At 41.6% G+C, this 22,883-nt stretch overlaps 1 protein-coding gene across 1 annotated transcript in view; it reads left to right on the top strand.

The window, feature by feature from the left end:
* Kdm5a (lysine demethylase 5A) overlaps window positions 1–22,883 on the top strand; it is a 137,856-nt gene that overhangs the window by 41,723 nt on the left and 73,250 nt on the right. The window contains 6 exon segments of the mRNA XM_045137268.1: window positions 7,019–7,124; window positions 9,414–9,505; window positions 11,436–11,594; window positions 15,719–15,838; window positions 17,156–17,314; window positions 21,481–21,662. Of these exon segments, the coding sequence (XP_044993203.1) occupies window positions 7,019–7,124; window positions 9,414–9,505; window positions 11,436–11,594; window positions 15,719–15,838; window positions 17,156–17,314; window positions 21,481–21,662 (818 nt within the window).

Consider the following 22,883-nt stretch of genomic DNA (forward strand, 5'->3'; position numbering starts at 1 on the left):
ACCAATTTTATTTATTTATTTATTTTGGTTTTAAGGTAGAGTTTTGCTCTAGCCCAGACTGACATGGAATTCACTATGTAGTCTCAAGATGGCTTCAAACTCACAGTGATCCTCCTTCCTCTGCCTCCTGAGTGTTGGGATTAAAGGTGTGCGTCACCTCACCTGGCTCTCTCACCATTTTGATGAGGTCTGAATCTCCTCAGTAGTCATCACCAACTGCAAAAAGAAGCTTCTCCAACCAGAAGTGAGAACAGCACTAATTGATTAACGTAAATATAAATAAGTTATAAGGCAGTTTGACATGCATAACATGTCCATCTAGCAAAATAACAGTAGTATACCCCCCCTCCCCTGCCAACTCAGGGCCTGTGGCATTCGAGCTATGCGTTTGGGGGCAGGTTTTCAGTACAAGACATGGATGATTTCACTCCTCTAGAGTGGGCCTTATGGTACGCCCATGAGCCACTATTGCGTCAGTGGGCACATCTTGCCTCCCAGGTTTTATGCCCTCACATCCACAATTGAGAAAGACTGGTGATGATCTCCCCCCGCCCCATAGACTTCATAGCACCTTCTGGTGATGTTATTAAAGTTGTCAGGAAGGAAGCTTTCAGCTCAGATCCAGCTTGATTTCTGTGTATTGTAACAGAAGTATGTGGGGTCTTCAGTAATAGTCTTAGGCCTCAAGCCACTGCAAACAAACTGCACATACATGTGCCAGCTTTTGTATTTGGCTTTATGTGGGTATTGGGGAATTAAACCTGAATCCTTAGGCTTTGCAGGCAAGTGCCTTAACCACTAAGCCATTGTTCCAGCCCTCTTTTTAACTTTTAATTATAAACAGTAAGCCATAATAATTCCCTCCCCCACCTCCATTCTCTCCCTCTCAAATCCAGCCTTCATCTAGTCCCTTCCCTCCCCCTCCCTCCCCCCCCCTTTCTTGTAAGTTTTTTTATTTGCAAGCAGAAAGTGAGAGAGGAAAGACAGACAGAGAGAGAATGGGCATGCTAGGGCCTGTAGCCACTGTAAATGAACTTCAGACGCATGTGCCCTTCGTGCATCTAGCTTACATGGGTTCTGGGGAATCGAACTTGGGTCTTTTGGCTTTGTAGGCAAACACCTTAACCACTGAGCCATTTTTCCAGCCTACCTGCTTGCCTGCTTGCTTGCTTTTTTCTTTTTCTTTTTGTTTTGTTTTTTTCGAGGTAGGGTCTTATTTTACCCCAAGCTGACCTGGAATTCACTTTGTCATCTTAGGATGGCCTCAAACTCATAGCAATCATCTTTCCTCTGCCTTCCAAGTGCCACCATGCCCACTTCCCCTCCCCCGTTCAATTAGTCTGTCTCTTGTTTTGGTGTCATCATTTCCTCCTGTTATGAAGGTCTTGTGTAGATAGTGTCAGGCAATGCAAGGTCATGGATCTCCAGGCCAGTTTTGTGTCTGAAAGATTGCAATGTAGGCAGTCCTATTGTTCCTTTGGCTTTAATAGTCTTTCTGTCACACCTTCTGCAGTGGATCCTTGGAAGGTATGATAAAGCTGTCTCAGTGCTCAACACTCCACTGTCACTGTTTAGCACTGTGGTGACCCCTCCTTTTTTTTTTTTGAGGTAGGGTCTCACTCTAGCCCAGGCTGACCTGGAATTCATTCTGTATTCCCAGAGTGGCTTTGAACTCGCAGCAATCCTCCTACCTCTGCTTCATCAGTGCTGGGACTAAAGGCGTGCACCACCATGCCCAGCTGTTTTTTTTTTTTTTTTTTTTTTGAGGAAGAGTTTCACTCTAGCTCTGACTGACCTGGAATTCACTATTTATTCTCCCAGTGGCCTCAAATTTATGCATCGCCGTGCCCTGTTGGCTTTTTTTTTTTTTTTTTTTTTTTTTTTAATGCTAGAGAAAAATTGAGAATTGGTGCACCAGGGCCTCGAATCACTGCAGTTGAACTCCAGATGGCATGAGCCACCTTGTGTGCATGTGACCTTGTGTGCTTATGTCATGTTGTACATCTGGCTTACATGGGATCTAAAGAGTCCAACATGGGTCCTTGGGATTCACAGGCAGATGCCTTAACTGCTAATCATCTCTCCAGCCCTATGCTGCCTTTTGAGTCATTCCAGTGGTCACTGCCATTGGAAAAGAGAAGGTTCTCTAGCCAAAAATGAGAATAGCATTCATATATTGGTGACTAAACATTAAGAAAAGTCCTTACAGGGCAGTTTGGTGGGACTAATATATGCATTTAGCCAGAAAACAGCAGGCTCTACTCCCTTAGGGCTACCCTGCCATAGGCTTTTGACTAGGTTTTCAGTACCAGGCATGTAGTTCCTGCTGGAGCAGGTTGGAGAGTGGTTGGTTTTCCCTGTAACAGATATGCCACTATTTTACAAGTTGGCTGAATATTGTGTGACTGAGGGGTGGCTCCAATCGTTTGGCGTGTCCCCAACACTTGCCTCCTCTCCCCATGTCTCTAGTGGCTCCTGGTACTGGCAGTTGGAGGAAGAGAGGCTTTGGGGAGTGCTTCAAGTTATTCCAGAGCTGCTCAGCTGGTCTCTGTTGTCTCATCCTGTAGGGTTTTTGACTTTGTGAGGCTGGTGTGAGTGGAGAATGAATTCCTTTACTGTGGTTTTGCTCCTGTGACCCAAACAGGGCCGAGGGAGTAGCTCTTTTCAGAAAACTGCTGGATCCCTGGCTACAGTCCATTGTGGCTAATTGTGTGGTTGCTAGAAGCTCTGGGTCTCTTCTGCTTCTCTGCTGGGGTTAATAATTTCTTACACATCTTTACTTTTAGGTTGAAGCATGATTGTGCATTTTTCTGCCTTCCCTACTCCCCAGGCTGCTTTGGCTTGGCTACTACTATGCCACCTTAACCAGAAGTCCCTGGAATCTCTTTTACTCGTGGTGTGTTTGTTGTATCTGTTCATGTGTGAGTGGGTATGCCTATGCCATGTGGAAGTCGGGACAACTTTTGGGTGCAGTCCTTGTCTTCACCTAATTTGAGGTAGGGACATTGTGCACTGCTGCTTTGTCACTCACTTAGCTGCCCACTGGTGTATGTGGCTCTTTCTGTGGGTGCTAGGGTTTTGAACTCATGTACTCATCCTCATGGGGCAAGTGCTTTATCAACTGAGCCATTTCCCCACCCCTCAAAGTATACTGTTTTATTTTTTATATTTTATATTTTATTTATATATTTATTTATATATTTTATATTTTGTTTATTTATTTATTTATTTATTTGAGAGTGCCAGAGAGAAAGAGGCAGATAAAGAGAATGGGCACGCCAGGGCCTCCAGCCACTGCAAACGAACTCCAGATGTGTGCGTCCCCTTGTGCGTCTGGCTAATGTGGGTCCTGGGGAATGGAGCCTTGAACCAGGGTCCTTAGGCTTTACAGGCATACACTTAGCTGCTAAGCCATCTCTCCAGTCCCCAAATTATACTTTTTAATTAGCTTACAAGATAATAAGGTTCATACGGTTTAAATTTTTTTAAATTATACTAAGTTATTTATTTGAGAAAGACAAAGTTAGTATGGGCATATCAGGGCCTCTTGCCATTGCAAATAAACTCTAGATGCATGCACTCCCTTGTGTTTCTGGCTTACGTGGGTACTGGGGAATCAAACCTGGGTCTTAGGTTTCATAGGCAAGCATGTTAACTGCTAGGCCATCTCTCTAACTCTTATTCCCAACTTTTGAGACATGGTTTCTTCTTGCGTTAAATGAACTGCCAAAATGCATATGTCAGACTATTTAGCAGATTCCCTTGGCTTTGCCTTCCATTAACATGTATGCATTGGGATCACAGATGCACACAGTCCTTTGCATCTGGCCTGCATGTGGCTGAACCATCTCTCTAGCATCCCCAATTTGTGGGTTTTGGTTTTGTTTGTGTTTTTGTTTTTCACTCTAGCTCAGGCTGACCTGGAATTCACTGTGTAGTCTCAGGGTGGCCTTGAACTCATGGCGATCCTCCTACCTCTGCTTTCCAAGTTCTGGGATTAAAGTCATGTGCCACCATGCCTGGCTGCATTCCCAATTCTTTCATCCATAGTTGTTGTTGTTGTTGTTGTTGTTTTAAGATCTATTTTTATTTATTTGTGTGTGTGTGTGTGAGAGAGAGAGAGAGAATGGGCATGTGGCCTCTGGCCACTGCAAACAAACTCCAGACACATGTGCCATCATGTGCATCTGGCTTATGTCGGACCTGGAGAATCAAACCTGGGTCCTTAGGCTTCACAGGCATGCACCTTAACCACTAAGCCATCTCTCCAGCCTACATCCTTAATGTTGCAGTCATGTTTGTATTGCTGGTAGAAACCACCTAACTAAGAGCAGCTTGTGGGAAAAGAGATTTATTTTAGCTTATAGGCTCGAGGGGAGCTCCACAATGGCAGGGGGAAATGATGGCATGAGCAGAGGGTGGACATCACGCCTGGCCAACATAAGGTGTACTGTAGCAACAGGAGAGTGTGCCAAACCCTGGCATGGGGGAAACTGGCTATAACACCCATCCCAAATCTCCATCAACTGGGAACCTAGCATTCAGAACACCTAAGTTTATCGGGGACTCCTGAATCAATCCACCACACTTAATTTTAGTTAGTACTATGTTCTACTTCTTTTCTATATCCCCACTTAAACTTTTCCACCTATTTTATGTTTAGGTTTTAATTTTTAAGGCATTAGTGGTGGCATTCCTTACTTACTTCTTCCTCAGCTTGTGTCTTTCCACTTTGCTGAAAGTGTTGCTCAGCTTTTAAGAGTTTTCTGGTGGAGTCTTTAGGGTCTCATATGTAAAACCTTACCTTCTGCAAATAACACTTTGACTTATTCCTATCCCGTTTAAATCCCTTTTATTTGCTTCTCTTCAAGCACTGTATTGAAGTTCCTGATCCTGGTAGAAGAAATGCTTTGAGTTACTCCTCAGTTGTATAATGTTGGCTGTAGGTTTTTCATGTAGAGCTTTGATTGAATTCTGTTCCTTCTAGGTTGAGTTTCTTCAGGACCAATTGAAAAAAGGAAAAAAGAAGTTCTTTTTGTGTAACAGGAGCTGCTGGTTGCACATAGTGTTGTGACCTGCGGATTAGGCAAGTTCTTACTTACTTTGGAGACTGCAGTTTGTTCACTCTGTTGTGGTTCATGTACAAGCTGAGGTGTGCCCCACAAGTTCATTGGGATGTGAGAAAAGCAGGCAGTACCGAAATCTTCACTGAACTGTGAAAACTGACAAATCCAGCCTTGCTCTGTTGGTTTCAGTTCTTGTTTTTTTTGAGGTAGAGTCTTGCTCTAGCCCAGGCTGACCTGGAATTAGTCTCAGGGTGACCTCAAACTCACAGTGATCCTCCTACCTCTGCCTCCCAAGTGGTAGAGTTAAAGGCATGCGCCCCCACGCCAGCTCTGTGTTTTCAGTGAGTCATTCTTAAGGAAGAAAGTTGTTGCTCAAATCCAGTGAACACTTGGTTCTCGGTTCAGTGTTCTCAGTCTCACTACTACTACTACTAAGTCACACATGGCACAGAGCAACCGCGGCGTGCTAAGCAACCCACTTGTCGCAGGCTCTGGTTCCCGACCCACCATTAGTCTCTGCTGTTATCCTCTAGAGATGGCGTTTGTTTCTCACCAAAGAAGTGGTGGCCATTGACCACCTATCTCTTAGAGTCTGAGCCTCCTGATGCCTATACTTTTCACTGATCTCATGTGATAATCCTTTCCCCTTTTGCAACCTGCTTCTTGGGTCATTTTCTGTCTCATGTCTTCATTAAAGGCACATGCCTTTAATCCCAGCACTCGGGAGGTGGAGAGAGGTAGGAGGATCACCATCTATCTGTTCAATGCCACCCTGAGACTACATAGTGAATTCCAGGTAAGCTTGAGCTAGAGTGAAAGCCTACCTCAACTCCCCTCACCCAACAAAGAAAAATTGTTAATGCCAGGCATGGTAGTACACATCTTTAGTTTCAGCTGAGGTAGGAAAATCACAGTGAGTTTAACATCATTCTGGGGCTACAGAGTGAGTTTCAGGTCAATCTATGCCATAGTTGAAACCCTGTCTTGAGATAAACAAAAGAACACACATTCTCTCTCTCTCTCTCTCTCCCTCACCCTCTCTCTGTCTCTCCTCTCTGTCTGCTGAAACAGTGCTTGGCTATGGATAATGAGGAGTGACAAACTGGACTTCTCTCCAGTGCTGACCTGCAACACAGGAGGAGTTACTGTCACAACAAAACCCTTCCTCTGGGGCCAGAAAGATGGCCCTGTGGTTAAAAGTGTTTGCTAAAGCTGGGCAATGGTACCTTTCACCTTTAATCCCAGCACATGGGAGGCAGAGGTAGGAGGATTGCTGTGAGGCTACCCAGAGACTACATAGTGAATTCCAGGTCAGCCTGTGCTAGAGTGATACCCTACCTTGAAAATTCAAAAACGGGGGAAAATAAAGTGTTTGCTGAAGGCCCAGGTTCCATTCCCTGGTATCTGTGCAAAGCCAGATGCACAAAGTGGCACATGCATCTGGAGTTTGTTAACAGTGGCAGAATGCCCCAATTTGCCCATATTCATTTATTCTTATTCATTCTCTCTGTCTCTGTCTTTCATAAAATAAAACAACCAAGCCAGGCGTGGTGGTGCACGCCTTTAATCCCAGCACTCGGGAGGCAGAGGTAGGAGGATTGCCATGAGTTCAAGACCACCCTGAGACTACATAGTGAATTTCAGGTCAGCCTGAGCTAGAGTGAGACTCTACCTTGAAAAACAAAAAAATAAAAACAGCCACCACTAAAAATAAGTCAATTCCTTCAGTTTTGAAAAGGACACTGCATCTTTTATTGGGTAATAAATACATGAGCTGGGTGTGGTGCCATTTTCTTACAGTACCAGCTACTTGGGAGGCAGAAAACCAATAAAGTGCATTCATTTGGGGACATATTAGGTAGCAGCAGAGCAAGACCCTCTTATCTTAAAGAAAAATAAATGTGTGAGTCAGTATAAATATGCTAATGTGTTTTTCTTAAATTAATTTTTAGTCAGACTCTGGAGAAGTAAATAGAAACACAGAACTGAAGAAACTTCAGATTTTTGGGGCTGGACCCAAAGTTGTGGGCCTGGCGATGGGAACAAAAGATAAAGAAGGTAAAAAAAAAATCTATTATTGGTCTTGAAAAGAAACAAAGTGTGATAATATGGTTGTAAAAGATTAAAATAATGCTTGGATTTCAAGCTGTGCTGGAAACTTAACAATATAGCTCCTAGACAAATCGCCTTTGTCTTCTTTTTGGTAACAGTAAATATCTCAAATAGAAAGTATGAGGATATTATGTTTAATTTTTCTAATTTTCAAAGAGAGAATTTTCCTTTTCTGTCTCATATACAAAACAAAGTTATTTTAGTTTCACTAATAATGTTGAAATTATTAATTGTCATATGGTAATTTAAATATTAAGTTAAAAGGGAAGTAGAAGATTCTGTCTTTTAGTATAAAACATTACTGGGAAGCGCTTAGGTCTTTTAATTATAACTACCATATTGATTTTAAAAAAATAATTTGCCCGTTATATATTATGAAACTATTTAAATAAACTTTCCTTCAAAGAAGGTTAATAAGGTTCACATGAATCTAGCATTTGTTTGCAGAAGCAAAAAGCCCTGGCATGCTGACACACACACGTATGTTCAAATTTTTTATAAGAGAGCCTAATTCTCTTTAGCTTCACAGTTGAAACATCTTTTTGTTTTGTTTTCTATTTTGTTTTTCGAGGTAGGTTTCACTCTAGGCCAGGCTGACCTGAAATTCACTAGGTAGTCTCAGGGTGGCCTCAGACTCATAGCAATCTTATCTCTACCTCCCAAATGCTGGGATTATAGGCATGCACCACCACACCCAGCTCACAGTTGAAACTTGTGAGTAGAATTGCTGATATAAAAAATCAAGTTCAGCTGTTCTCTTTGTGTAATATGTCAGTGTAAAGAATAAGTGGGCAGCACTCTTTGACTACAATAATTTAAAAACAAAAATTAAAAAAAATTAATGAAATGCTTAAATCATTTTATTATGCATTTATTATGTGAATAGTTAAATCATAATGTAGATTGGACTGAACTGCAGAGAATTAGCTAATACTGTTCCACTCTCAAAACATTGAGGATGGCCAAGCCTGGTAACAGGCCTGTAACCTCAGCTGCTAAAAAGGCTGAGTTGGTGGCATCTCAGGTTCCAGGCCTGCTTGGGCTACAGCCTGGGATACTTACAGAGACTTACTGAAGTTCACTTAGTAGCATTTACTAAATACATTATGCCTTGTTTTTATTTTTATTACCCTTTTATATTTTAATTCCTTCAGATACTGTGAGACCCTGTTTATAAAAAGAGAATTATGTACTTAATCTTTTAACATGTTTGTTTGCTTTGGTTTGGTTTTTTGGCATATTGTTAAATACTCTTGCTTCAGCTTTCCAAGTGCTCGAATTACAGTTGTGAGCCACCATGTCTGCACTCTATTTTCATGTGTGTGTATGTGTGTTTGGTAGGGTCTCACTTTAGGCCAGGCTGACCTGCATGTCATGGTGATCCTCCTACTTTAGCCTCCTAAGTGCTGGGATCAAAGGTATTATCTCCCATGCCCCCACTTTCTTTGCCATTATTGTTTCATTTGGCAGTGCTCTTAAAAATGAAGTCCTAGCTAGGCATGGTGGTACACGCCTATAATCCCGGCACTTGGGACTTGGCAGAGGTAGGAGGGTCACTGTGAGTTCAAGACCACCTGAGACTACGTAGTCAAGTCTTGGTCAGCCTGAGCTAAAGTGAAACCCTACCTTGAACCCCCCCCCCCCCATAAAAGGTCCTAGCTGGGAGTGGTGACCGATGCCTTTAATTCCAGTACTAGGAGGGTCACTGAGTTTGAAGTCATCCTGGACTACAGAGTTGAAGGTTTTTTGGGGGGGGGGAAGGGGGACAATGAAAAAGAATACCTAGTTGGTAGCTCATTGCTTTAATTCCAACACTTGGGAAGCTGAGGTAGGAGAATCGCCATGAGTTCAAGACCAGTCTGGACACATGCATCGTGAATTCTAGGTCAGCCTGGGCTAGAGTTAGACCTTACTTCAACCCCTTCTACTTCCCCACAAAAAAATCCTAATTTGAGGATCTCTGTAAGTCATATATCTAGACAGTATGTGATTACTACTACATGCAGGCAATATAGCATTAATGGTTAAATTCTTTGTAATTTGTCTGAATTAGAATTCTGAATCTGCCACTAACTGACTGGCTATGTGATCTTAAGCAAGTTATTTAAAGTTCTTTATCTTAAACCACAGACAGCAATAGTACTTTGAGGCTAATTTAAATAATTTTAAATAGTGTCTGGTGCATAGTAAGCTCTTAACATTAGTTTTTACTATTCTGTAACTTTTTATTTCAAGATGAGGTCACCCGAAGACGAAAAGTTACCAACAGGTCAGACGCATTTAACATGCAAATGAGACAACGGAAAGGAACTCTCTCTGTTAACTTTGTAAGTGCTTTGGGATTTGACAAGAGGGAAAAGATTTGTTCTTGGTTTTATATTTTAAATTTTCTTGGTATATTTTGGTGTATGGTGTTTAATTAGCTTATTTGATTAGATGGCTCAGTGACTTTGTTTTACATAATGTTAACTTTGGCTTTCTCTCATTTAGACTGTTTCTCCTAAGCCATAAACTTTATTAGTAACTAAATTTGAGGATGAATATGAATCTATGTATATAGTTATTTCTCTGTATCTCCAGGTTCTATATCCATCTTGCTTAAATTGAAATTTTTATATAACTTGGTGTCTGTACTGAACAATACAGACTTTTGTATTTTTCCTTTTGCTTTCTCTTTCTGTCCCATTTCCTTTTCTGTTCTCTTCCCCTCTTTCTCTTTTTCTTTCCCCTTTGCACTTCTCCTTTCCTTTTTAAAATGAGACAGGGTCTGGCTCTGTAACCCATGCTGCCCTAGATCCCACTATGAAGCCCAGTGTGGTTTTCAACTTAAGATCCTACTGCCTCAGCCTCCCAGGTGTTAACATTATACCATGTATCACTAAGCCCACCAAAACCTTTTTTCTTATCATTATTTGTTTAACAATAAAAACCTATTTATGTGGCATTAGATAGAAGTAATCTAGAGATGACTTGGTGTATGAGAAGATATACATAGATGTAATGCAAATATTAAGCTATTTTACATGAGGGATTTAAGCATCTATGGGTTTTAATATCTGTTGATCTGAGTGGTGTTAGAGGATTCTGGAGCCAAACTGACAGTTACCAAGAATTCATGTGAATCATTGAGGTGAGATATTGGTATTTATTCTCTACCAGCGTATGTGGGAATTACATCTTTTAAAAGATTTTATTTATTTATTACAGTCAGAGGGAGAGAGAGAGAGAGAGTGAGATTGGGCACACCAGGGCTTCTAGCCACTGTAAACAAACTCCAGACACATGTGCCACTATGTGCATCTTGCATATGTGGGACCTGCAGAATCGAACCTGGGTCCTTAGGCTTTGCAGACATGTGCCTTCACTGCTAAGCCATCTCTCCAGCCTGGAATTACATTTTTTAAATACAAACTTATTTTCATATACCTTAGATTTATAGGATTCTTTTTTAAATTAAAAAATATTTTTATTTATTTATTAGAAAGAGAGAGAGAATGGGCCAGCCACTGCAAAAGAACGCCAGTTGCTTGTGCCACCATGTGCATCTGGCTTATGTGGGTACTGGGGAATTGAACATGGGCCCTTAGTCTTTGCAGGCAAGCACTGTAACCTCTAAGCCATTTCTCTTGCCCAGATTTATAGGTTTTTTTTTTTGTTTGTTTGTTTTTTCTACATTTATTTTTTTTTTAATTTTTAAATTTTTATTAACATTTTCCATGATTATAAAAAAAATATCCCATGGTAATTCCCTCCCTCCCCCCTGACACTTTCCCCTTTGAAATTCCATTCTCCATCATATTACCTCCCCATATCAATCATTGTATAGTTTTTTTTTTGTTTGTTTGTTTTGTTTTTTTTGAGGTAGGGTCTCACTCTGGTCCAGGCTGACCTGGAATTAACTCTGTAGTCTCAGGGTGGCCTTGAATTTATGGCGATCCTCCTACCTCTGCCTCCCGAGTGCTGGGATTAAAGGCATGCGCCACCACGCCCGGCCATTGTATAGTTTTTGTTTTTAGATTTGCAGTCTTTCTTAATTTTAACAACTTGTTGCATTTTTATTAATTTGCTTGTAGAAAGATATAAAGAGAAATTTAAGAGTTTTATGAGAAGCTTTTGAAATATAACTGTTTGAAATAGATATTTCAAGTTAAAATTATGTTTACATTTTAGCATATATTCTTCTGTTTTAATTAGGAGTTCATGGTAAAAACTTAATATTCTCTGTTATAGAACATGGACTTTTATCTATCTTTACAGGTTGATCTCTATGTTTGTATGTTTTGTGGTCGGGGAAACAATGAGGATAAATTGCTTTTATGTGATGGATGTGATGACAGCTATCATACATTTTGTCTAATTCCACCACTACCTGATGTGCCCAAAGGAGACTGGAGGTGTCCTAAGTGTGTTGCTGAGGTACAAAACTAACCTTATAGATCCTTTCTAAACTAAAAGTGGTATGTGTGCATATACTTGGACATATAAAAACATTCCTAAAAGGGTTTCCCAATTGCTATTAGTTTATTAGTGTTGAAAATATCTAAGATTTTTAAAAGAGACATTCTTAAAAATCTTTTTATTGATAGCTTCCGTAATTACAGATAACAAACCATGATAATTCCCTCCCCCTACTTTCCCCCCTCACAAATCCACCTTTCATCATATCCCCTCTGTCTCTCAATTAGTTTCTTTTTTTAATTTGATGTCATGCTTTTCCCCTTTATTACAATTGTCTTGTATATGTAGTGTCAGACACTGTGAGATCATGGATATCCAGGCCATTTTGTGTCTGGAAGATTGTATTCTAAAGAGTCCTACCTTTCTTTGGCTCTTACATTCTTTCCGCCACCTCTTCAGCAATGGACCTCGAGCCTTAGAAAGTATAATAGAGATGTTTCAGTGTTGAACACTCCATTATTGCTTCTCAGCACTGTGGTGACTTTTGGGTCACTCCAGTGGTCACTGCCATCTGAAAAGAGAAGATTCTGTAACCAAAAGTGAAAGTAGCGTTAATACAAATACATGCTTTTAGTCAGATAAGAGCAGTCATTGCTCCCCTAGGACTCATGACCTCCCCCACCATAGGCTTTAAAAAATTATTATTATTATTTACTTATTAGAGACAGAGAGAGAGAGAATGGGCACAGCAGGGCCTCTAGCCACTGCAGATGAACTCCAGATACATGTGCCACCATGTGCATCTGGCTTATGTGGGACTTGGAGAATTGAACCTAGGTCTTTAGGCTCCTCAGGCATGCACCTTAACCACAAAGTCATCTCCCAAGTCCCACCATAGGCTTTTGACTACGTTTTCAGTACCAGAGATGTGTTCCTTCCCATGGAGTGGGCCTCCAGTCCAAGTAGAGAATGGTTGGTTTCATCTGTAGCAGACATGCCACTATTGCACCAGTTGGCACATTTGGCTTGGCTGGCCAGTCTTAAGGCTTACAATGTCCATTACGGTTTAGCACCATTGATGTCTTCTCTCTCTCCCATGGAGCTCTATGCAGCGTAGCTTTTAGTCAGCTGGTCCACAGGAGGAGGTTTCTAGCACAGCTCCAGCTTGATTTCTCGGTGATCTGTAGCCCAAGCGTGTGGAATCTTTAGTAATAGGGTCTTACCATCTAGTTCTGGTGAGAAAACAAGATCCTTGGCAGTGGCCTGAAATGTTTTAGGGGCATTAGGGACCTCCCTGGCCAACACTTCACTGAGCCCATCCCTGGCACTGAAATATCTTAGTAATAAACTGTGGCTTCTGGGTGCACCATTATCCAAAGAATTAGGATTCTATATGACTTACTCATAACATTTTAAATTTTGATTAACCCCAAAATTGCCACCATTTTGAATGGATATGTAACATCATATTTTGGCAGCTTTCTTGAAAGTTTTTTCTGTATTGGTTACATAATTCATAATTGGTTTGTTTCTGTTGCTCTAGTTGAATACTTTTCTTTTCTTTTCTTTTTTTGAGGTAGGGTCCTGCTCTAGCCCAGGATGACCTGGAGTTCACTGTGTAGTCTCAGGATGATCTTGAACTCAGCACTCCTACCTCTCTGTCCTGAGTGCTAGAATCAAAGGTGTGCGCCACCACGCCTGGCTTGTTTTTTTTTTTTTTTTGGTTGTTGTTTTTTGTCTTTCGTTTGTTTGTTTGTTTTTATATGAGAGAGAGTGAGTGGGAGAATTGGCTTGCCAGGGCCTCTATCCACTATAATCAAACTCCAGATATGTGCACCACCTTGTGCTCATGTGTGCATGACCTTGTGTGCATGTGTCACCTTGTGGTTCTGGTTTATGGGGATTCTGAGGAGTCTAACCTGGATTCTTAGGCTTCTCAGGCAAGCACCTTAACTGCTAAGCCATTTCTCCAGCCGTGTTACTGTTTGTTCTTAAGACAGGGTCTGAGGTCTGATGCTGTAATGCAGGAAGGCCTCAAAATCAAGCTTCAGCTTTTCCAAATAAGACTTCTCAGACTATTCATATATTGCTAGAGAATAAAATGAAGAAATGCTATGATTCTGTGTGTATGTCTATGTGGAGAGCGGTTCCTACTTCACTCTCATCCTTGCCTCGCCCTCCTTGACACTTCTGGTCACAACCAGCTGGTCATTTTGCTTCAGCACTCATCTTTCATTCCATGAGGAGGATGGGAAATTGAGAACCAGATCACACAGGAGAATTAGGCCTCACTCCCCAGACCATGAGCAATCACCTGTCCTTTCTTCTCTATTTCTCCCTCTCTCTCCCTCCTCCCTCCCACAGTGGCCTTGAGCTCTCCATAGTCTGTCCTGTCTCAGTCTCTGAGATATTAAGATTCCAGTCATGAGCCACACCCAGCTTCGATCTACTTTGTAAAGGAGAAAATGATTTGAATCAAAAACAAAACAACTAGTTGGGCATGGTGGCACATGCAAGTAGTCCTGTCACTGTGGAAGATAAGGCAGGTTTGTGAGTTGGAGCCTATTCCCAGCCTTGGGTTTTTTTGTTTGTTTGTTTGTTTGTTTTTATTTATTTGAGAGCAAGAGACAGAGAGAGAAAGAGGCAGAGAGAGAGAGAGAATGGGCGCGCCAGGGCCTCCAGCCTCTGCAAATGAACTCCAGACGCGTGCACCCCCTTGTGCACCTGGCGAACGTGGGTCCTGGGGAATCGAGCCTCGAACCAGGGTCCTTAGGCTTCACAGGCAAGCGCTTAACCACTAAGCCATCTCTCCAGCCCGGGTTGGTTTGTTTTATTTTTGTTTTTTAGAGGTAGGGTCTCACTCTAGCCCAGGATGACCTGGAACTCACTCTGAAGTCTCCAGGTTGCCTCAAATTCAAACTCACAGCAATCCTTCTACCTCTGCCTCTAGAGTGCTGGGATTAAAGGCATGTGCCATCACCCCTGGTGAGATTTTTCTTTTAATTAAAACTATGAATACAAATACACATGAGCTGTATTACTTGGGATTTATACAACTGTGTTTTTTGCACGTGTGTGTTCTTCACATGTGTGTATGGACCTGCATTTGTCATTGTGTGTGTGTGCAGGTCAGTAACACTTGAGGTGTCATTCCTTACCTTCCACCTTGTTTCAGACAGATCTCTGTTCTGTGCTGCATATGGAAGGCCAGATTGTCCACATCCTTGTGAGGATTTGCCCACCTGGCCATGAGTACTAGGATTACAGATGCTGGCTAGTAACATCTGCCTTTATGAGGGTTCATTCTAAGGACCCAAACTCAGGTCCTTATGCTTGTACAACAAGTGCTTTACCAATTGAACCATCTCCCAAGTCCCAGTATACTTCGTTTTTTTGTTGTTGATTTTTTTTTTTTTTTTTTTGGGTTTTTCGAGGTAGGGTCTCACTCTGGTCCAGGCTGACCTGGAGTTAACTCTGTCATCTCAGGTTGGCCTTGAACTCATGGTAATCCTCCTACCTCTGCCTCCCGAGTGCTGGGATTAAAGGCATGCGCCACCACGCCCGGCTTGATGTTGTTTTTTGAGGTAGGGCCTCACTCTGGCCCAGGCTGACCTGGAATTCACTATGTAGGTTAAGGCTGAACTTGAATTCATGGCGATCCACCTACCTCTGCCTTCCTAGTGCTGGGATTAAAGGCATACGCCACCATGCCCGGCATTTATTTTTTTTTTAGAGGGAGAGAGAGAATGAATTGGCTTTCCAGGGCCTCACCCACTGAAATCAAACTCTAGATACTTGTGCCACCTAGTGGGCATGTGTGACCATGCACTTGCCTCTCCTTTGTGCATCTGGCTTATGTGGGATGTGGAGAGTCGAACATGGGTCTTTGAGCTTTGTAGGCAAGTGCCTTATCTGCTAAGCCATCTCTCCAGCCCTACTTCCATTTTTTATGCTATTCAATAAACTGACATCCTATAACTTACATAAAATTTTTGTTTGTTTCTTTGAGGTAGGGTCTCACTGTAGCTCACACTAGTCTAGAACTCACACTGTTCCTCCTACCTCAACCCCCTGAGTACTGAAATTAAAGGCACTGTAGCTCAGTTTCAGTGAGGTCATCTTCATTATCTTTTTCTTCCCAGGAATGTAACAAGCCCCGAGAAGCCTTTGGATTTGAACAAGCGATACGAGAGTATACACTTCAGAGCTTTGGAGAGATGGCAGATAATTTTAAGTCTGATTATTTCAATATGCCAGTTCATGTGAGTAGTTATTGTTTAGGTTAGTTTGGAGAGATACAAAGATTTATCTGTGTCTAAAGTTTTTGTGGAAAACAAAGACCTCATGGAAAAGATTAGCAAACATTAAATCTTAAAAGTTGAGATCTGATAACTGTTTCTTTTACTCTCAGTGTAATACTTTGTACCCCCTGTTATGAAATGCACTTGCATATGGGCGTGATGGTGCACACCTCTAATCCCAGCACTTGGGAGGCAGAGGCAGGATTGCCTTGAGTCGGAAGTCACCCTAAGACTATAATGAATTCCAGGTCAGCCTGGGCTAGAGTGAGACCTTCCCTAAAAAAAAAACACCAAAAAAACGAAATGCACTTGCATGTTTAAATTGTTTTGATTGTTTTTGGTGTTTCAAGGTAGGTGATCCTCCTACCTCTGCCTCCTGAGCCCTGGGATTAAAGGTGTGTGCTACCATGCCAGGCTAAGTTGTTTTGTTAGCCCTCTGGCAGTAATTCCTTACAGAAGCTGCTTTTGTTTGTCTTTAATATGGGCCTTCTTTCCCTATACCAACCTTTTCTTTGGTTGGTTTGTTTTTCTGAAACAGGTTCTTACTTTGTAGTCCTGGCCTTGAATTTGCCCTCCTCCTGCCTTAGCCTCCCAAGTTCTTGGATTGCATATGCATATGCCTCTGTCCCCAGATTTGCCAAGTGTATTAAAAGTTAGCCTTCGCCGGGCTTGGTGGCACATGCCTTTAATCCCAGCACACAGGAGGCAGAGGTAGGAGGATCGCAGTGAGTTCAAGGCCACCCTGAGACTACAGAGTTAATTCCAGGTCAGCCTGGACCAGAGTGAGATCCTACCTCAAAAAACCAAGAAAAGTTAGCCTTGCCGTTTCATTTCCTCCTGTTCCTTTTGTTTTGTTTTGTTTTTGTTTTTGTTTTTTTGGTTTTCAAGTTAGGGTCTTCCTTTAGCTCAGGCTGACCTGGAATTCACTATGTGGTCTCAGTGTGGCCATGAGACTCACAGCAATCCTCTGACCTTTGCTTCCCGAGTGCTGGGATTACAGGTGTGCACCACTACACCTGGCTGCTTCTGTTCCTTCTTGATGCTCATCCCTGTTCTTCACACTCTGGAAGCATCTTACTGCAGAAAAGGGCAATTCAAGTTCATAGTTTCTTTCTGACTCATCCATGTTATCTTTAGGTTTTTTCCCTATTCCCACTGATGTAAACTAGATCCCCTGCCATTTCTGCTGTGGGAAATGAGAAGGTATTTTTATTTCATCATGTGTTCATTTAGCCTGTATATTGTGCTCTCATCTGTAATCTTTGTCTTCCTTTACAGATGGTTCCTACAGAACTAGTAGAAAAGGAATTTTGGCGGCTCGTGAGCAGTATTGAAGAAGATGTTATTGTAGAGTATGGAGCTGATATCTCCTCAAAAGACTTTGGAAGTGGATTTCCTATAAAGGATGGTCAGAGAAAGATGTTGCCAGAAGAAGAGGTGTGAATAGTATTTTGCACACTGCTTACTTTCAATCTGATTTAACATAAAAAGCTACCTTTCTCTAATCCTAAGGAACCAGGTCTTTTTAAAATATTTAATTTATTTTAAAATTTCTTATTCTTACAGAGAGAGAAGGAGAAAGAAAGAGGTAGATAAAGAGAATGGGTGCACTAGGGCCTCCAGCCACATGCGCCACTTTGTACATCTGACTTATGTGGGTCCTGGAGAATCAAACCTGGGTCCTTAGGCTTCATAGGCAAGTGCCTTATCTACTAAGCCATCTCTCCAGCTCCCGTTTAAAAATATTAAACATGAAGGATTTAGATAGTATAAATAACCTTCAGGTGTTTGGTTGTGTAATATGTGTTTATGTTGTATGAACACATGTGTATAGATTCATGTGCTTCACATGTGCTGAGGCCAGAGGAAGATATCAGGTATCCTTCTGTATCACTCTCCTGCCTTATTTCCCTAAGAAGAGTCCAGTCTGATCTTGTCTTATTTCTCATATTCCTGAGCATGAGTCTTCTATTCTGCCCTTTCATCACCAAAGGTAGTATAGTCTGTCTCTCTTGTTTACCTTGTTTACATTCCTAAAGTTCTTTTTTGTAGAATTTTATTTTAATTATTTACTTATTTAGAGTTGGTTTAATATTAGTAGCTCAGGCTGGTCGCAAACTTGTTATGAAGCTGAAGAAGACCTTGAAAGCTTCTGTCTCTGCCTTTCAAGTGCTGGAGTTGCAGGAATGTACTACTATTCTTGGCTTTCGTTTTCCTAGAATGTTGACTGAAAGAAAAACAATTAGAAAGATTTTTTTAAAGATTTATTTTATTAATCTATTAGAGACAGAAAGGAGAGAGAGAGAATGGGCATGCCAGGGCCTCTAGCCACTGTAAACAAACTCCAGGTGCATGCGCCACCATGTGCATCTAGCTTACATAGGACTTGGAGAATTGAACCTGGCTCCTTAGACTTCACAGGTAAGTGCCTTAACCACTAAGCCATCTCTCCAGCCCAGAAAGATTTTATTATAGAATATTATTAAATGGTTATCAAAAGTCCAGAAAATAAAGGAGGTGTTCTGAGTAGGTAATCCCTAAAACTTTTGGAGATATATATATTTAATTTTTAAAAAATTTATTTATTTGAGAGTGACAAAGAAAGAGGCAGAGAGAGAGAGAGAGAATGGGAGCACCAGGGCCTCCAGCCACTGCAAATGAACTCCAGATGCACAATAAATCAGACTGACCTGGAACTTACTATGTAGTCTCAGAGTGGCCTCGAACTCACAGCGTTCCTCCTACCTCTGCCTCCTAAGTGCTGGGATTAAAGGCATGCGCCACCATGCCCAACCTGTTTTAAAGTATTTAATTTATTTGTTTATGAGAGAGAGAGAAAGTCGCAGATAGAGGTAGAGGAAGAGAGATAGAATGGGCATGTCAGGGCCTCTTGCATCTGCAAACAATCTCCAGATCCATGTGTCCCCTTGTACATCTGTCTATACCTAGGGAATCCAACCCAGGCCCTCAGGCTTTGCAAGAAATGCCGTCAGCCACTAAGCCATCTCTCTTTTCAGACTTTATACACCCTTCAAAGGTTGTTGAATTCTTTCTTTTCTTTGGGGGTGGCATTTGAGGTAGGGTCTCCCTCTTGCCCAGGCTGACCTGGAATTCGCTATGTAGTCTCAGGCTGGTCTCGGACTCATGGCGATCCTCCTACCATGTCCTCCCAAGTGCTGGGATTAAAGGGGTGCACCATGATGTTGTGTGGGTTCTTTCTTTTTTATTCTTTTAAAAAATTATTTATTTATTTATTTGAGAGAGAGAGAGAAAGAATGGGTGTGCCAGGGCCTCTAGCCACTGCAGATGAACTCCAGATGCATACACCTCCTTGTGCATCTGGCATATGTGGGTCTTTGGGAATCAAACCTGGGTCCTTAGGCTTTGCAGGCAAGCGCTTTAACTGCTAAGCCACCCCTCTAGCCTTATGACACTTTCCTATAATTCAAAGCCATGATGATTAATCTTTACTGACTCTTGAAGAGGTATATAATCCTTTTTTTTTTTTTTTTGAGGTTGGGTCTCACTCCAGCCCAGGCTAGGGAAGGAGAGGTGCTCCTGGACCTGTTGACAGATACTTGTGCCATTTTTTGGTGTTGGACTTAAATGGGTGGCATGAGAATTGAACCTAGTCCTGGAGGATTTGTAGGCCAGTGTCATAATATAGAAGCTCCTAAACGTAAAATTAAACATTTCTTTTAATACCTGTACCTAGGCTCAACTATGAACATTTTAATAGATTGAATTTGCTTTTCTGCCGTTGTATTCAGTGTGCTTTGTTGTCACATATGATTTTTCCTAGTGTAAAGCAGTTTTGGGAGGGCTGGAGCAATGGCTCTTTGGTTAAGGCACTTGCCTGCAAAAACCTAACCACCCGAGTTCCTTAGTACCCATGTAAAGTCAGATGCACGAAGTGGTGCATGCATATGGAGTTCATTTGCAAAGGCTACACGCCCTGGCATGCCCATTCTCTCTGTCTCTCTCCTTGCAAATAAATAAATAAATTCCTTTATTTTTAAAAAGATGTTTAAAAGGGAAAAGTAGGCAGAGGGAGGGCATTACCATATGATGTTTTTATAATCATGGAAGTTGTTAATAAAAAAAAATTTTTGAAAAAAAAGATGTTTTGGTAAAAGGCAAATAGGTTAGAATCTTTTCCTTTATGAATCTTTATGAAGATGGTTTATTCTATGAATCCTTTAGAAATGTTCTGCATAATGCTTATAAATACTATAAGTCTCTACATCCAGGATGGGTGTTTGAAATTCAGTTTTACGTTCCTACATCCAATTGAAAATCACCATTTAGGGCTGGAAAGATGGCTTAGCAGTTTGGTTGTTTGTCTGCGAAGACTGAGGGCCCATGTTTGACTCTCCAGATCCCACATTAGCCAGATGCACAAAGATGAGGCAAGCACAAGGTCACACATGCCCACTAGGTGGCCCAAGTGTCTGGCATTTGATTATAGTGACTGAGGCCCTGGTGCACCAGTTCTCTCTTTCTCTAAAAAAGTAAATCCTCATTTAAACTCTGATAATAGCCTCTTTTTTTATTTTGTCTTTTGTCTCAGTTGTTCCTGGGAATTTCAGTTTCTTTTAGACTCGTCTGTGGAACGGATTTCTTTGTTAGTATTAAAATTTATTAAATTTGGGCTGGAGAGATGGCTTAGCACTTAAGGCACTTGACTGTGAAAGCCTAAGGACCCAGGTTCGATTCCCCAGGACCCATTAAGCCTGGTGCACAAGGTGGTGCATACATCTAGAGTTCATTTGCAGTGGCTGGAGGCCCTCGTGTGCCCTTTCTGTATATTTGTATTTGTCCCCTCTCCCTCCCTCCATCTCTGACTCTGATAAATAAGAGATGGCTTAGCGGTTAAGGCACTTGCCTGCAAATCCAAAGGACCCAGGTTTGATTTCCCAGGACCCATACAAGCCACATGCACAAACTGGCACATGCAACTAGAGTCTGTTTGCAGTGGTTGAAGGCCCTGGATTGTCCATTCTCTCTCTGCCTCGCCCTAATTCTTCTACTGAGGCAAGGTGGTAGTAACTTTCTGCATCATTAGAACATAAAGTATTGCTGCAAATTAGATAATGTGCCTGCTCCTATGTTCCAGAGTAAATTAGAGATACATAAAATAAAGGAAAGTCCTGGTAGAACCTAGAAAAGATTATTAACTCTCATAGTTAGAATCGACTAAAAACACAGCCACCAATGCTTAGGGAAATGTTCTAAAGTAAGCCAGAAGAACCAGAGGATTTGGGGTAATATCTGTGTGCACTGGCTCCATCCATTGACTGACTGCTATGCACAAAAATTACAAACTATAACAACATTGTAAATGGCCACAACAACACTATTCGGGGCTGTACAATGCATGGTACAAAGGAAGAGAGGCATGATGGTACCTACATGTTATTTGTATTTACAGTTCCATCTGAAATGAAATAAACCAAGAAAAGAAAATTTTAAAACTTAAAAAAAAGATTATTAACTATTTAGTTAAATGATTGGCATTATAAATATTTGCCTATGTAGTAGAATCTCATGTTTTGGTTGAGCTCAGAGTCAATTCTTTTATTTAACATTTTTTTCTCTTATAGGAATATGCACTTTCTGGTTGGAATTTGAATAACATGCCAGTCCTGGAACAATCTGTCCTTGCACATATTAATGTGGACATTTCTGGTATGAAGGTACCATGGCTGTATGTGGGAATGTGTTTTTCTTCTTTTTGCTGGCACATTGAAGATCACTGGAGTTATTCCATTAACTATTTGCACTGGTATGTACAATCTTGTATAGCAAATGCACTTAGTGATTTTGTTTTGTTTTGTTGTTTTTTGGGGTGGGGTCTCGCTCTAACCCTGGCTGACCTATATTTCACTATGTAGTCTCAGGCTGGCCTTGAACTCACAGTAGTCCTCCTACTTTCGTCTCCTGAGTGCTGGTATTAAAGCTGTTCACGACCACACCCACTGAATTTTTGTGTTGGGGGCTTGTTTGGGATCAAATCCGGGGGACCTTACATATGCCAATCACATGTTCTATCACTGAGCTCAGTAACCCTAGTTTTTTGTTTTGTTTTGTTTTCATTTTAATTCCAAATCTTATGTGGCTCAGGTTGCTTTGTTATGCAACTGGTGATAACCTTAAGGTGCCCTGGTCCTCCTGCTTCTACCTCCTTAATGTTGGGGTTATAGACATGTGCCATCACACTTGGCCTTATCTTTTTCTTTTAACATCATTTGGGAGGGATGGGGATACAGGTGGTGGTCAGATGGAACCCGTGAATTGTCTATGCTCATTTTCCACTCTATCTTTGGGAGAGTCTTTTGTTGCTGCAGAGAAATAGCAGTGTAACTGCTCCATATTCTTCACATTTTCCTGGCTGTGCCTCCTGTTGTCATAGCCTGTTGAGATCATTGGCACAGACACCACTTTCATGTCTGATTTTGTATGGATACTGGAAGGATCAAACTCGGATCAGCAGACTTTGCCAGTAAACACCGTTTGACTACTGAACCATCTCCTAAGACACTCACTCCCGCCCCCCCCCTTTAAAAATTTTTTGTTTTTAAATTTATTTGAAAGTGAGAGAGAACGGGCATGCCAGGGCCTCTAGCCACTGCTTACATGGGTACTGGGGAATCAAACCTGGGTCTTTAGGCTTTGCAGGCACATACTTTAACTGTTAAGCCATCTCTGCAGCCCCTTTCCCTTTTTTTAATTTATTTTTTTAAATATATTTTATTTGTCTGAAAGAGAAGGATGGAGGGGGAGAGAGACAGAGAGAATGGGCACACTAGGGCCTCCAGCCACTGCAAATGAACACCTGATGCATGCGCCACCTTGTGCATCCGGCTTATGTGGGTACTGGGGAATTGAACCAGGATCCTTTGGCCATGCAGGCAAACACCTTAACTGCTAAGCCATCTCTCCAGTCCCCCTTCCCCTTTGTAAAGATGTAATAATGTTAGGTAACATTAGGGAGAACTTACATGAC

This window comes from Jaculus jaculus, chromosome 18, assembly GCF_020740685.1.
Source record: "Jaculus jaculus isolate mJacJac1 chromosome 18, mJacJac1.mat.Y.cur, whole genome shotgun sequence".
Lineage (NCBI taxonomy): Eukaryota > Metazoa > Chordata > Mammalia > Rodentia > Dipodidae > Jaculus > Jaculus jaculus.